General features: G+C 48.9%; 1 protein-coding gene across 1 annotated transcript in view; it reads left to right on the top strand.

Annotated features, from left to right (window-relative positions):
• The first annotated feature begins 3,657 nt into the window (after window positions 1-3,657).
• CLCN7 (chloride voltage-gated channel 7) overlaps window positions 3,658-15,087 on the top strand; it is a 28,486-nt gene continuing 17,056 nt past the window's right edge. The window contains exons 1-4 of the mRNA XM_084764191.1: window positions 3,658-3,885; window positions 12,969-13,037; window positions 14,813-14,884; window positions 14,988-15,053. Coding sequence (XP_084620317.1) covers window positions 3,748-3,885; window positions 12,969-13,037; window positions 14,813-14,884; window positions 14,988-15,053 — 345 coding nt within the window. The 5' untranslated portion in view covers window positions 3,658-3,747. The remainder of the gene's footprint in view (window positions 3,886-12,968; window positions 13,038-14,812; window positions 14,885-14,987; window positions 15,054-15,087) is intronic.

Genomic DNA, 15,087 nt, shown 5'->3' with positions numbered 1-15,087 from the left:
GTCTACAAAAACCAAAAACCAAAACCAACCAACAAAACAAACAAACAAAAACCCAAGAAAACCAAAAAGTTGAGCCTCCAGTGTTTTTTGGTTTTGTTTGTTGTTGTTGTTGTTGTTTTATTTTTTGAGACAGGCTCTCTCTGTATTGTCCTTGGCTGTCCTGGACTCGCTTTGTAGACCAGGCTGGCCTCGAACTCACAGCAATCCATCTGCCTCTGTCCAGTGGTTTGATTACAAGATTCTTGCTTTCAAGCCCATGTATCAGACACGCATGGGGGCAAAGCCAGAGCAAGAAAAGACCACACTGCAGGGCTTTGCTTCTATAGTCTTCCCAGATTTCAGGTGTTCAAAATGGCCTAAGGGGACCAAGACATCAGGTCAGTCACTGCAGAGCTAGGGACTTCAGCATACATGTTACAACACAGTGAGTGGCTACATCCAGGAGGCAGTGTGGGGACAAAAGTCACTCTAGAGGGGCAGGACCCCGAGGTGGAAATCTGGGACAGGCGGTCATGGGAAGTCTGCTGGATTGGAGACCAGACAGTCAGAACACGTCCGTCTGACTCAGCCTTCCAGTGAGGTCAGCAAAGGTCACCTGTATATTTTGAAGCTTGAACCAGAGTTTTGGGGTTTTTTTTGTGAACAGCTCTGGCTCCGGTTTTTTGTTTGTTTGTTTGTTTTGTTTTTTGTTCTATTGTTTTTCAGACAGGTTTTCTCTATGTAACTCTGGCTGTCCTGGAACTTGCTGTGTAGACCAGGCTGGCCTCGAACTCAGAGATCCACCTGCTTCCGCCTTCCGAGTGCTGGGATTAAAGGCGTGTGCCACCATACCCAGCTTGCCACTAGATTCTTGCTTTAACCACATCTATTACACTATTACAATCCTTGCCAGGTGTGGTGACGCATGCCTTTAATCCCAGCACTCGGGAGGCAGAGGCAGGCGGATCGCTGTGAGTTCGAGGCCAGCCTGGTCTACAAAGTTAGTCTAGGACAGCCAAGGCTACACAGAGAAACTCTGTCTTGAAAACAAACAAACAAACAAAGTATTACAATCCTGGCCCTGGACAGACTGAGTCCCAACAAGAAGCTATTGGTTTCCCCCACGTCTCACCTCTGTCCATTTCTCTTCTTACTAGGACAGGGGGAGGTTCTATGAGGAAGCACTTGCCCGATGAGTTCAGTCCATGATAGAAAAAAAAAGTCAATAAAAGGAGAGTAAGTTGAAGACCCTGTCTATCAGGAGCTGTAAGAACTGAAGCACCTTGCCAGCAAGGGCTATGGAGATCACCTGTCCTCCCAGCCATGACCTTTCACCTTAGGACTGCTCTCACCACGGCCTCTCCTCACAGCCTGCCATGCCCCATGCCTGCTCTGCATAGCCTCCAGTCCAGCCTCTCCTTCCCCAAACCCTCTCATCCAGAAAGACCCAAGCCTGTGCATTAGGTTCAGTTGATGACTTGTGGCACTTTTATTGTGTCTCAAGAATAATGGTCCCTCACCCTAAAGAACTAGAGGGCATGGCTCACCTCTGAACCCCAAATGGCTCGCTGGATGTCCTAGCCTCAAAGAAATTGTGATCAAAGGGGTGTGTGTGTGTGTGTGTGTGTGTGTGTGTGTGTGAGTGTGTGTGTGTTTTGTTTTTTGAAACAGGGTTCTCTGTGTACAGAGCTGAACTAGCTGGCCTTGAACTCAGGGATTTGCCTGCTTCTGCCTCCTAAATTCTAGGACTAAAGACATGTACTACGACAGCCCAGCTTCTGATCAAAGTTTTGAAAGTAAACAGGTCTAAGCTCAGGCCCCACTGAACACTAATGACCTTAATTAGACAAGCCAGCCTTGTTTCCCAACCTCAGTGGCCAGCAATACCACAGAGGGTCATGATACCCTTGTCACCATCTTGCACAATGACAAAGCCAAGGTGCATCAATCAGGAAATTACACCTTTTTGGAGCGAACTTCGTTTTGGTTATCACACGCATTCGTGCATATACACTTACTTGCAGGGTATATCATGGGGAAAATCCAAAACCTCATTTGACTTCCTTCCTCTTTATTTATTATTTATTATTTATTTATTTTTGATTTTTTGTTTTCTTTTTTGGTTTTTTGGTTTTTCAAGACAGGTTTTTCTCTATGTTATCTTGGCTGTCCTGGACTCACTTTGTAGACCAGGCTGGCCTGGAATATACAGCAACCCACCTGCTTCTGACTCCTCAAGTGCTAGGATTACAGGGTGCACCACCGGACTGTCGACTTCCTTTCTCTTATTCTGTATTTAGTTTTGGTTTTACTTTGAATTATATGAAAGGAAGGATGTTTCCTGTAATCTTCTCTCCCTCAGAAGTTAAGAAGAACTAGCTCGTAATCCCAGCACTCAGGAAGGCAAAGGGAGGTGAATCTCTGTGAGTTCGAGGCCAGCCTAGTCTACAAATCGGGTCCCAAAAACCCTGTCTTGGAAAAAAGGAAGAGGAGGAGAAAATAGTTACAAATTTAAAACTTTCTTGATTTGGAATTTTTCTTTTTTTCTTTTAATTAAATGTTTTTTTTACATGATTTGAAAATTTCAAACCTAAAAAGTTGCAACATAATAGAACATACATGTATGTACACACATAGATCCTTGTTAACTCTCTTATACATGATTTTTGTTACCACTGAAAGTGTGAATCACATTTTAATTATTTTTATAGGAATGTCCTTCCTCCTATGTTGCCCACATTAACCCCAACCTTTCCAATATTACTGTTAATGTAGCTTTCACGTGACCCATTTCCTTCATTAAGTGAACACTTTCTTCTGTCTTTCACAAAGCAACTGCCACGACACTGCTCAGAAGTTCACACGGCACCATTTTCCTTCTTTCTCTGTACAGTGCCACCCATGACGATCACTATTAGTTTTGAGTCCCTGAAGTTACAGTATCAAATCCCAATCCTTGTCCCTAATTCAGGATACATCTATGAACAACCTTGTTGATGTGATGCGGACACTAAAACTACACTTGGCAAACTTAACCTTGCTAAAATACTATTGCCTAAAGCAGCCTATGGCTAGTTAACACCACATCCATGCGTTGTCATAGTCCCTCCATAGTCAGGGTCACCACACCTTTCCTGGAATTGTAGCAGTGCATCTGTCCTTCGGGGGCATAGCACAGGGGCCATAGCACTGTGGGCATAGCACAACCAAGCTAGCTTAGTTGAGAGGGACGATTTCAGAACCCTCACAGCTAGTTTCTTTCTTTCTTTCCCTCCACATCATCTTCTCTTGGGGGAATGGGTGTGCATCTCTGGCTAGTTCTTCACTGGAGTCTGGGTCACTGCCTTCAGTGAAGACACTGACTGCTACCAGTCTTGAAATCTAGGTTTCTAGGGGCGTGGTGGCTCACGCCTCTAATCCCAGAACTCCGGGAGGCAGAGGCTAGCGGATCTCTGTGAGTACGAGGCCAGCCTAGTCTAAAAAATGAGTCCAGGACAGCCATGTCTACATAGAGAAACTCTGTCTGGAAAAAACAAAAAAGCAAAAAAAAAAAAAAAAAAAAAAAAAAAGAAGCGATCTAGGCTTCTAGCCTGGGCTGCAAAGACCAGTGAACCACAACTCCCAGGAGACCCCGCGAACACAGACCTCGCCGGCCGCCATCGTCGGTCACGTGGGCACCGGTGGTGAGTCACGTGAGTCCCGGGCGCGCGTCACGGGAACGCTGCCGGGCGTCCGGCTGTTCTTGTTGAGTTTGGTCCTTAGTGGGCCATGGCCAACGTCTCCAAGAAGGTGTCTTGGTCCGGCCGAGACCGCGATGATGAGGAGGCGGCGCCGCTGCTTCGAAGGACCGGGCAGCCTGACGAGGAGACGCCGCTGCTGAACGGAGCCGGGCCCGCCGCGCGCCAGGTGAGGCCCGCGGGGCCGGAGGTGCGGCCGCCGGGTTCGCTGCGCGGGTCTTCACTGCGCCCGAGGGACCCAGGGGAAGGCCACAGCGTTCTCCTCTATTATTATTTTTTTTGAATCCCGGAAGACTTTTATTTTTGATAGTTTCGCACCCATAACCTTCCTTTCTTTCCCTTTGACCCTCTTCCCATCTAGTCCCCTAGTGGCTACACCATTAGAGGAAGTGATACCCTCTCCTCCAGCAACCATTAATTGTCACCAGCTTTTCAGCAGGAGGGAGATTCTAGGACTTTCACCTTTTTGTTGTTGTTGTTGTTGTTATTTTAGTTTTACTTTTCGTGATGAGGGTCGAGCCCAGAGTTTACACATGCTCCGATACGCTCCCCCAGCCCTTGGCGTTTCAAGATAGGGTCTCACAGTGAGACCCTGGTTGGCCGTGGATTCATGAACCTGCCTCGTTTTCCCAAGAACTTGTAAGGCCTGGACTACACGCCGCATAGTTTTCACGGTTTAAAGGGCAGAATTGCGCTTTCAGTGAAAATGTCTGTCTCATCTCACAGGAGCAATCCCAGACGTGTGGGACATAATGGCAATGACAAATATTTCCACTCATATCCTCTTACTACCTAGATGAATTTGGAATGTGCAGCCAGCCGTAATAAGCAACAAGTCAGAGGCCAGAATATGCTCAACACTCAAAACACAGTTTGTGCCTTTACGTGTTTAATGTTAGAAAGATACAGGTTTGCTTGCTTGCTTGCATGCCTTTGGTTCTCTTGCCTGTGTGCATCGTATTAATTTTGAGTCAGTTATTTATGTGAATTCCTTGGTGTTAGTATGTTTCATACTCACCCTTTACCCCCTCACCTGCTGATTTTAGAGTTGTCTAACAACGATGCCTGCCATTTTAGAGGCTACATTCAGGTTTTCCTAGACCCTTGAAAGCACATGAGACAGTGAAAGTCAAAGTCAATTTCTCTTTGCGGGGAAGCAGCTCAGCTCCCTTAGAAGCAGCATCCACCCTCGAATCAGATCTGTCGCAGTGATCTGAATGGACCACAGGAGCGGAGTGGTAGGGCGGTGTCAGAACTTCTTAGGGTGTTTCTGGTGGGCTGGAGAGGTGGCTCAGTGGTTAAGAGTACTTACCTGCTCTTACAGAAGATGCAAAGTTCGGGTCCCAGCACCCAGGTCCTCAGCTACCTCCAGGGCGTCTGAGCACCCTCTCCTGGCCTCCACCTGTGTAACACAAATGCATGCAATGCATGCACGCACACATATTTCTCAATAAAAAGAAAGTAACCTTAAGTTGGAAACTCTTTAAGAGAGGAAAAGAGTTTGGAGACTGACTGAAGTTGAGTTTGAATTGAGTGGTTGTGGGTTTTGTTTTTGTTTTTGCTTTTCTTTACAAATAGATCTAGAGTAAAGAATGAGTTGATCATTTCCCCTAGATAGCACTATAGCTTTTAAATCTGCAGATAATACAATTGATTGGTTGCTGTTAAACAACTTAAATTGTGCACCTGCCCCATTGTAGGTTCCCAGGTCTCTGTACAGGTCACGGAGGTGCTTAAGACAGCTTCCTGGGCTGGAGAGATGGTTCAGAGGTTAAGAGCACTGGCTGTTCTTCCAGAGGTCCTGAGTTCAATTCCCAGCACCCACATAGTGGCTCACAAACATCTATAATGAGATTTATTGCCCTCTTCTGGCCTGTCGGCTCACATGCGTGCAGAGTACTGTATAAATAATAAATAAATAAATAAATAAATAAATAATAATAAGAAGAAGACAGCTTCCTTCCCCTCTGGGAGTAGGCCCAGCACCTGGCTGCTTTGTGTGAGGAGCCCTATAGGTATCGGTGCAATATGTTAATAGTGCAAAGTCTACAGACAACCAGAGCAATGCGACAAAGAGAGTCCGTGTTTGGAATGTGGGGTGGGCTGTAGAAGCCCTGCGCGGGCACATGAGTTGACTTTGGGTTAGGCTGAGCTCTAGGAGAGGCACGCAGGAAGCCAGGGACTCTAGCTCTAAGGGATCCTTGCCTTGTTAAGCGGCGTGACTAGGCACGGGCTACAGCTTGGGAACCCTCTGCACCATGCACCAGACCAGCCAGAATTTCAGGCAGATCTGAGGCCTGCTTGTGCCAGTTTTCTCATCTGTAAAAAGTTAATGAATATGTAACACTGAGCAAGCCAGTTAGAAAACAGGCTCTCGGTAGGTACTAGTCATTAAGAGCAAGTCTGGAGGCAGTGCTTGCCCAGCCTCAGTGAAGTTTGGCTTCCGTCTCCAGCACCACCTGAAACTGGGTGTGGTGGCAAATACCTATAGCCCCAGCATGCAAGTCTTGAGGGCAGGAGGATTGGAAGTTGAACTAGGTGAGACCCTGTCTCCAAACAAACAACCCTATCAAACCAAAAGAAACTCATCTTGGCACTTGGCATTTGGCTATGGCCCCTCTTCAGCTGAATGACTTCTCAGGGAAAGTCTGTTCTGGACCATCAGCAGGCCCATGGCTAGGCATTGCTTTGCCCTGGTACTGCTGCAGGACTCCTTGTGAGCCACTCTGGAGTCAGGACCATTTGGGGAAAAAAAGGGGGACACAGTGAGGTGACTTTGGACACTGAACTTAAGCTCATTAGCCTGGCTACCTCCTGACCCTCTGGGTTTGGGTGGTGGCATTGTTGCCACCTCAGCCAGGCAGAAGCTAGCCAAGCAATGCGTGGCTGCTATAGGCAGGACAGGCTTGGCCCTGTTTACAGCTCAGGCCCTGCAGCACTACCTGGAGGCCAAGGCTTTGGTCCTTTTCTTAGGTGTGGGGTGATAATAGAACAGGGAGAGAGTGAGATCAGCCTGCAAGTCATGGTCATGTGTGGCCAATGGGAAGTAGAGTAGTCTGTGAGGCTGTTTGATCCTAGACCAAGTGGTGGTGAGGTGGCAGCATATGTTTGCAGTCTTTTCAAATGCAGGGCACTCTTACAGGCCCATTTTTGAGAATTGCCACCAGAGACACCTCCTTCCTCGGCAGAGAAGGGACTTCAGGTGAGTGTGGGACTGTGTCCTGCCCTGGTAACTTGACAGCACAGATCATAACCTGAAGGTGCTGCTGGGGAAGACTGGAGCCCTATGGCTATTGGAGAGGTTCAAGGGAGGGTCCTGTCCTAATTGTCCCAGTGGCCCTGTGGCCCTGCTGTCTGCTGGTGAGAGCTGTTGGCTCTCAGTCTTAGGAATTTCTCCTCCTCTCTCATCTAAGCCCCAGGCCCACAGAGTGTAGAGAGTTGAACAGGGTCCTGGCAGCCTCCAGGCAGCCAGACAGGACCAGATCTGCCCAGGCCTGTTCCCTAGGGCCCACTCCGCCCTCTCCTGGGCTGCTTTGCTTGTTGTAGACCTTCTGGCTACTGCATCTAAAGCAGGTCTCTCTTCTCCATTTTTCTGTCACCTTTGTCACAGTTGATATCCCTGCTCATCAGTCTGGGTTTCTTTGGTGTTTAGCATGGAACTTGCCTGGCACATGGCAGCGGCTCATGGAGGTAGGAACACAACTTAAAAAAAAAAAAAGGCTGTATGTGGTGGTGCACGCCTTTAATCCAGCACTCAGAGAGCAGAGGCGGGCTGATTTCTAAGTTTGAGGCCAGCTTGGTCTACATAATGAGTGTCAGGTTAGCCAAGGCTATGTAGAGAGAACCTGTCTCAAAAGAAAGTTACAGATAGAAGACTAGAGTGTCCCCGCGTGTGGAAGTGCTGTTTTCCAGCAGGTTCCACCGGAACTGGAGGTTGCTGCTGCCACTTGGACCTGGAGGATGGCAGAATTCAGCTTTTGTCCTCATTTCTCAAATAAAGTGTGTGTGTGTGTGTGTGTGTGTGTGTGTGTGTGTGTGTGTGTGTGTATGTGCGCGCGCGCATTAGTAGGAGGAGCACACTGTTCACCCTCTCACCCCATAATGGAGACTGCAGCCCACACTTCTTGTGCACTAAACAGCTACTCTGCCATGTCCACTCCTTTTAACTTTCTTTTCTTTATTTTATTTTATTTTTTGGTTTTTGGTTTTTTGGAGACAGGGTTTCTCTGTGTAGCCTTGGCTGTCCTGGACTTGCTTTGTAGACCAGGCTGGCCTTGAATTCATAGCAATCCACCTGCCTCTGTCTCCCGAGTGCTGGGATTACAGGCGTGCGCCATCACCGCCTGGCCTCCATCTGTATATTCTTTTTTTTTTTTTTAATATTTATTTATTTTATGTACATGAATACTCTATCTTCACGTATGCCTGCACACCAGAAGAGGGCATCAGATCCCATTACAGATGGTTGTGAGCTACCATGTGGTTGCTGGGAATTGAACTCAGGACCTCTGAAAGAGCAGACGGTGCTCTTAACCTCTGAGCCATCTCTCCAGCCCCCATCTGTATATTCTTGATGTTGGGCAGTCAGTCTCTAGAAACTTCTTGATCTTGTGAAACTGAAACTGGACCCAGAGTTTTCTCCCTTTCTTCCTCCTTCAGTCATCTTATTTTCTGTCCTTATGGGTTTACGTAACCATACTGTGGAGATCGACCTCAAATAGCTTTGTAGCTGAGGATGGCCTTGAGCTTTTTGGCTCTGGGGAAGGAGCAGAGACAGGATATCAGCACAGCTCTGACTGGCCTGGAGCACACTATGTAGACCATGCTGGCTGCACGTGTGTGTTTGCACCACATGCATGCCTAATACGGGCAGAAGCCAGAAGAGGGTGTCGGATCCCCTGACACTAGAGTTATAGATGGTATGAGCCACTTTGTTGTTGCTGGAGATCAAACTCCAGTCCTCTGGAAGAGCAGCCAGTGGGTTTTTGGTTGTTTTGTTGTTTTGTAGCCAATTCTTGGAAATTTGTTGTTGTTGTTATTTTGTTTTTGTTTCTCGAGACAGGGTTTGTCTGTGTAGCCTTGGCTGTCCTAGTCTCACATTGTAGACCAGGCTGGCCTCGAACTCACAGGGATCCGCTTGCCTCCTGAGTGCTGGGATTAAAGGTGCATGCCACCACCGTCCGGCTCTGTAGCCAGTATTCTTAACCACTGAGCCATCCCTCCAGCCCTGACCTTGAGCTTTTGATTCCCCTTTTCCACCTCTTGAGTGTTGGGATTGCAGACTTATACCAGCATGCCTGGCTTATGCAATGCTGGAAGTTGAACTCATGTACACAATGCAGAGGCCAGAGGAAGACACTGGGTGTTCTGCTTTGCACTGCGTATTCCCTTAACACAGAGTCGCCCACTGAACCTGAAGCTAGACTGGCCGCCAGCGAGCCCGGCGGTCCTGTTGTCTCCATATGCACACAGGTAGCCATGCCCAGCTTGCCCCATGAGCACAGAGATCTGGTCTCAGGCCCTCAAACCCACGCTCTCTTCCCCACAGAGGCTTTCTTCAGCTCCTATTCTCTGTCCCCCTGTAGATAAACAGAAGCATCTCATTGGAGTCTTGAGCACCTCTTTGTGTGGGTCAGAGACGGGGCTCTGAGCCTTAACTCTTGTCACCTTTTTGTTTGTAATTTTCTCTTTTCTGCCTGTCAGTTATTCTCAAATGCTATGATTTGTATTATGTTATGTTTTGAAAGTTATCTTTTCAGTCCGTTGGTATGTGGGAATTTTTGTTTTATGTAACTTTGAAGTAATTATAAATTCTCAGAAGTTACAAAACTAGTGCTGAGCAGGCCTGTGTTCTCAGCAAGTTCCTTTTAGGGTGGGATGTTGAGTAATTGTAGCTCAGCACTAGACATCGAGCTAGCCAGCTGTGCCGTGCGGCTGTGCCCACAGGAGCCTCCCTTGTGCTATTTTCTCAGTCACAACTGAGCCCTCTGCAGCTCCTTCCCCGCCAACACCTGTGCCCACTGCAGTCACACACTGCCCTGTTAGCCTTCACCTGATTGTGGGTCCTGCTTGCTCTTGCTTTCTCATGAATGTGGGCCACTGCTCACCAAGTCTGGGGCCAAGGACACTGTGAAAGCAAATACTGTCATGTGATCCATAGCCAGCACCTCTCCCATCATCCTCTCAGACTGTTGAGATTTCATTTTCTTAGGCCTTGCAGGTCTGACCCTGGGTACCTGTGGTACAGTGAAAAAATTGTCGATGGCTTTTGTCTTGTGTAGCTCATCTATGGCACAGCCTGGCCACCTACCCTTTTCTCAGCTATGCCTCTCAGTCCCTATTCCATTGTCATGTTTTCTACCTGGTCACTCAGCACTTAGGGGAATTTCCCAGAGGCAATGAACAGAGTTCATGGTGGGTGACGCTCCAAGAGTCCTATGGGCTCAGGCCTGGCACACTGCCTGGCACATCATCTCTGTATACAGATTGACTGGGAGACTGTGACAGCCTTGAAACTCCTCTTGAGTAGAGCTCACTTGTGCGCAGCAGCTTCCCTTCTGGGCCAGCACAGTGGCCGATAAGGTTTGTAGCATGCCTACCTTTTTCCAGGGTTCAGCAGTTAGTCCCAACACAAAATGGTTGGTCCCCCTATGGTTGTGATGTGAACCCTACCCTGGAAATCCCATAAACATTATGGTGTAGCCATGCAGTGATGGTGCACACCTTTCTTTAATCCCAGCACGTGGGAGGCAGAGGCAGGTGGAGCTCTGAGTTTGAGGCCAGCCTGGTCTAAAGAGTGAGTTCTTTAATCCCAGCACGTGGGAGGCAGAGGCAGGTGGAGCTCTGTGAGTTTGAGGCCAGCCTGGTCTACAGAGTGAGTTCCAGGAGAGCCAGGGCTATGCAGAGAGATCCTTTCTCGAAAGAAAAAAACAAAACAAAGAAAAAGCAAACAAAAAAAAATTATGGTATAAATACTGCTTCCTCCCAAAGATATGTCCACATTCTAACCCTGGTATTTATGAGTGGGACCTCATATGGAAACAGTCTTTGCAAGTCTAATTAGTTAAGATGAAGTCATCCTGGGAGAGGCCCTGTTGGGGCTGGCAGAGGCCAGAGCTATCAAGATCCCACTGGGTAGGAGGACTCCCCTGGAGCCCCTGTGGGGAGTAAGGCCCTGCCATACCTGAATTTTCTTTCCTCCAGCACTCTGAGAGAACATTCTGTTGTTTTTAGCCTCCCCTTCCCCCCACCCCCATCCCTTGGTTCTGGTACAACAGCCATAGGAGCTGGTCAGTAATGTAGGAGTTAGCTTATGACTGGCTCTGGTAAACATACAGACAGCTATGGGATGTCTCTGGGTCTCAGGCTGCTGTACCTCTAGAGAGGGCCAGACTTATGTCAGGTCCTGCAGTTCCAGGGGAGGAGGCACTTCTTCCTTGTGTTTGGGGGTAAATGTGGAAGTAGTCCACCTGTCTGCAGCTCCAGGTCATGGTGCCTGTAAGAAGCAGGAACGTGAGGATGCTGGGTGTCAGGAGCCTTTGGAGCCTCTGCGAGTGGTTCTAGTGTTTCTGGGCTGGATGCATGCAGGTGAACTGGAACATTGAATAGCTGTGAGCTGAAGAGCAAGTTCCCAAAGCTTGTTGGGACACAGTGTAGGGATGAACTGTCCAAGGAGGCAGGGCCCTCCTCCTGCATTTTGGGGCCTTTAGGTCCAGAAGCCTCTTTCTCCCCACCGCCACCCCACCCCAAGACAGAGTTTCTCTGTGTAGCTCTGTCTGTCCTGGAACTCACTCTGCAGACCAGGCTGTCCTCAAACTCACATTGATCGCCTGCCTCTGCCCCCTGAGTGCTGGGATTAAAGGCGAGCATCACCACCTAGCTCAGAAGCTTCGTTGTTGACTCTGGTTTCCCTGCCTGCTGTTGTAGTTGTGGTTCTCAACTGGAATGGTGGATGGGCTGAGAGGGGACTGAGTCCCAGGCATTGGCTGTCTCCCCCAGCTGGGCTGTCCTCGTGCACCCACTACATTTTGTGTTCATGACAAGTGCTGTGGCTGGAGAGTTGGCTCAGCAGCTGAGAGCACGTGCTGCTCCAGCAGAGGACCCAGGTTCAGCTCACAGCACCCGTATCAGGCTGCTCACAGCTCCAGCTGCAGGGACCCAACATTTGTGGCCTCACCTCCATTCACGTGCACATATCTATATACAGACACATACACAAACACACGTAATTTAAAAATAAATCTTAAAAAAATAAATGTAGCTCCAGATGTGGTAGTGCACGCCTTTAATCCCAGCACTTGGGAGGCAGAGGCAGGTGGATCTCTGAGTTCAAGGCCAGCCTGGTCTACAGAGTGAGTTTCAGGACAGCCAGGGCTACACAGAGAAGTCTTGTCTCGAAAAATCAATACTAATAAAGGTAAATGCTTGGGAGATTGAATGAACCTTGATAAGGGTTGTGGGATCAGCAAGGCCAACGGAGACTGTGAAGCTGGCACTGCGGCTGCTTCAGGTCAGGAAGATAGCTCCAGGGCAGTTCCAGTCCACGAGCTGCTGGGCTAGCCTTGGAGCTCCTTCTGGCTCCACGCTTGGTTTTCATCACAGCTACCCTGGTGTCTATCACAGTGAACAGAGGGCCACGTGGATCTTGCTTAGCTCATAAGTTGGCCTTCCCATGTAGCCAGCCTCAGCAACTTTATAAACACCCTGGAAATATTGGAAACTGGGCACAAGTGCCACCCCCACCCACCCCAACTTGTCTGCCTCCCCCTTATGGACAGGTGTGCATTTATCTAGGTTGGGAGGCTCACAATCAGAGACAAGTCCTAAGAAAGGCTGCTGGCTGCTCCACACCTGATGTGCAAGGACTTCCACCCCTCATACCCACCCAACTCTGTTCCAGCGCTCTGCTGGAGAGGGCTGCAGTAGCATGCTTAGAGCAGGTGGTAGGCCGGGGAGGAACCAGAGCTTCCTGTCAGTGGACACTGGCTTGCTTGGCGACATCCTGCAGCCCTTGGCCCTGGTGTGTGGTCCTGCTTCCTCATGTGGAGCAGACAGGCCGTGTACCAGGGTGAGGAAAGCTGTGCTTTCTGTCCCATGCTAGGCATCTCTGGGGCAGGCTGTGCATGTCAGGAGCAGACCTGGATTCCAGCCTCCAAGGAGGACAGGATGTGAGTGAGGGTGGGGATGAGAAGGAGCAGTGCTCTACTTCCCTCACCTGGTGCCCCCAATGGTGTGTTTCTCTTCTGTTTTCAGTCTCGTTCTGCATTTTTCCGAATTGGACAGATGAACCACGTGGAGCTGGATGATGAGCTCCTGGACCCGGTGAGTGGCGCGATACTCCCTGCTCCAGTGAAGGAGAGTGGAAGGGTAGCATGCTCAGCAGCTGGCAGGACTCCAGAGATGGCGCACAGAATATGGATGTAGTCTTTGAGGCCAAGTGACCTGGAGCAGCAGCTGCAAAGAGGTGGGCAGAAGCACTGTGGCGGCTGCAGAGGCCTTTGGCAAGAGTAAGCTAGTGTGAAGATGTCCAGGTGAGCTGAGGACTCTTAGAGTAGGTGAGATGGTCTCAGGCTCTCCAGTGGGCAGGAAGGTGTTGGGGGATGGTCTGATGTATTTTGATGTTAATTACTGTTTGCTGTCCGTGTGACCCACCTTTTGCTTAATAAAAAGCTATCTCATCTGGGCAGGGCAGAGGAGATAGGTGGGGCTAGGAGAGAGAGGAATTCTGGGAAGAAGAAAGGACAGCCACGAGGAGAAAAAAGGAGAGAGACCTGAAGGGAAGAGAGGAAGGCTGCCATGGGTTAGCTGAAGAAAAAGCACATGGCTGGCGGCATGGGTGGAGAATCCGGCCCAGATGAAAAACATTAACAAGTATTTGGGATTATGGATGGGAGGTAACTTGATAAAAGCTATTAAAAACAAATGACATGGAATTGATCCCATGCCTGTCCCACTATGGGAAGTAGTTTAGAGGATTGATATCTGCCCTGCCCCAGGTTAACTAAGGCTATTTTAAAATATAACAAATGTCTGTGTCTTGACTGATTGCTAACGGGGCCTACAGATAATTTTAAAAAACAATAAGAAAGCATAGTACTCTGAAAAAGGACCAGAGCTCAGATCCCATTGTCCATGTCAGGAGGTCCATAACCGCCTGTACTTTCAGTTCCTGGGGATCCAACACCCTCTTTTGGCCTCCATGAGTACCTGTACTCACATGTACATGGCTACAAACAGATACATACACGCATACACAGAAAATAAGTCTTAAAAACAAACGTGAGAATGTTTCCTGAGCCACCCTCATCCCCTGGAATTTGCTTGTCTTTGGTGCTGTCTGCTGTGGTTTTACTTGTCCCTATGGGCAGTGATACGGGGCGTTCTCACATGCCTTTGAGAGGTCCTCAGAGGCCAGCGGCATTGGATCCTCTGGGTAGGCGTATGATGTGGACACCTAGGACCCAAGCTTGCGCCTTCTGCTAGAACGACAAACACTCAGCCTCTGGTCTCTCTCCAGACCCCTGCTTCAGCTTCTTTAGTGCTTTTTGTTGTTATTTTAGAATTTTGTTTTCGCCAGTACTGAGGAAATCTTTGTGCCTGCTGGGCAAGCACTTAGTTGTTTCCTTACATGTTCTTATTTTTTAAATTATTTGTCTTACTACATAACCCAGATTGGCCTTGAATTTCCAGTCCTCTTGATTCTGCCTCCTGAGTGCTAGGGTTATAGGTGTGCTCCACCACACTCAGCTTTTTTGGGTTTTTCGAGACAGGGTTTCTCTGTGTAGCCTTGGCTGTCCTAGATTCACTTTGTAGACCAGGCTGGCCTTGAACTCACAGTGATCCTCCTGCCTCTGCTTCTCAAGTGCTGGGATTACAGGAGTGTGCCACCATACCTGGCTCTGTTTTGTTTTTCAAAGCAGGTTTCTCTGTGTAGCCCTGGCTGTCCTGGACTCGCTCTGTAGACCAGACTGGCCTCGAACTCAGAGATCTGCCTTCTCTGTCTCCCCGGTGCTTGGATTAAAGGCGTGCATCACCACCACCCGGCTCTTGCTCTTATTCTTAGGGCGAGCATGAGACTCTGCTTCTTTCCTCCACAGGAAGTGGACCCTCCTCACTCCTTCCCCAAGGAGATTCCACACAATGAGAAGCTCCTGTCCCTCAAATATGAGGTAGGCACCCCTCCTCCCTCCTGAGTTCAAGCCCTGCCTTTCCAGCCTCTTCCCTGTGCCCTGGCCTTATTTGTACCCAGCTCCTTGTGCCCTGGTCTTGCAGAGCCTGGACTATGACAATAGCGAGAATCAGCTCTTCTTGGAGGAGGAGAGAAGAATCAACCACACGGTGAGCAGGGTGGGGCGGTGGCTTGTTGGCCGGG

This window comes from Acomys minous (assembly GCF_964271855.1).
Source record: "Acomys minous genome assembly, chromosome: 16".
In the NCBI taxonomy this organism is placed as follows: domain Eukaryota; kingdom Metazoa; phylum Chordata; class Mammalia; order Rodentia; family Muridae; genus Acomys; species Acomys minous.
This window is presented reverse-complemented; position numbering and strand designations above follow the sequence as displayed.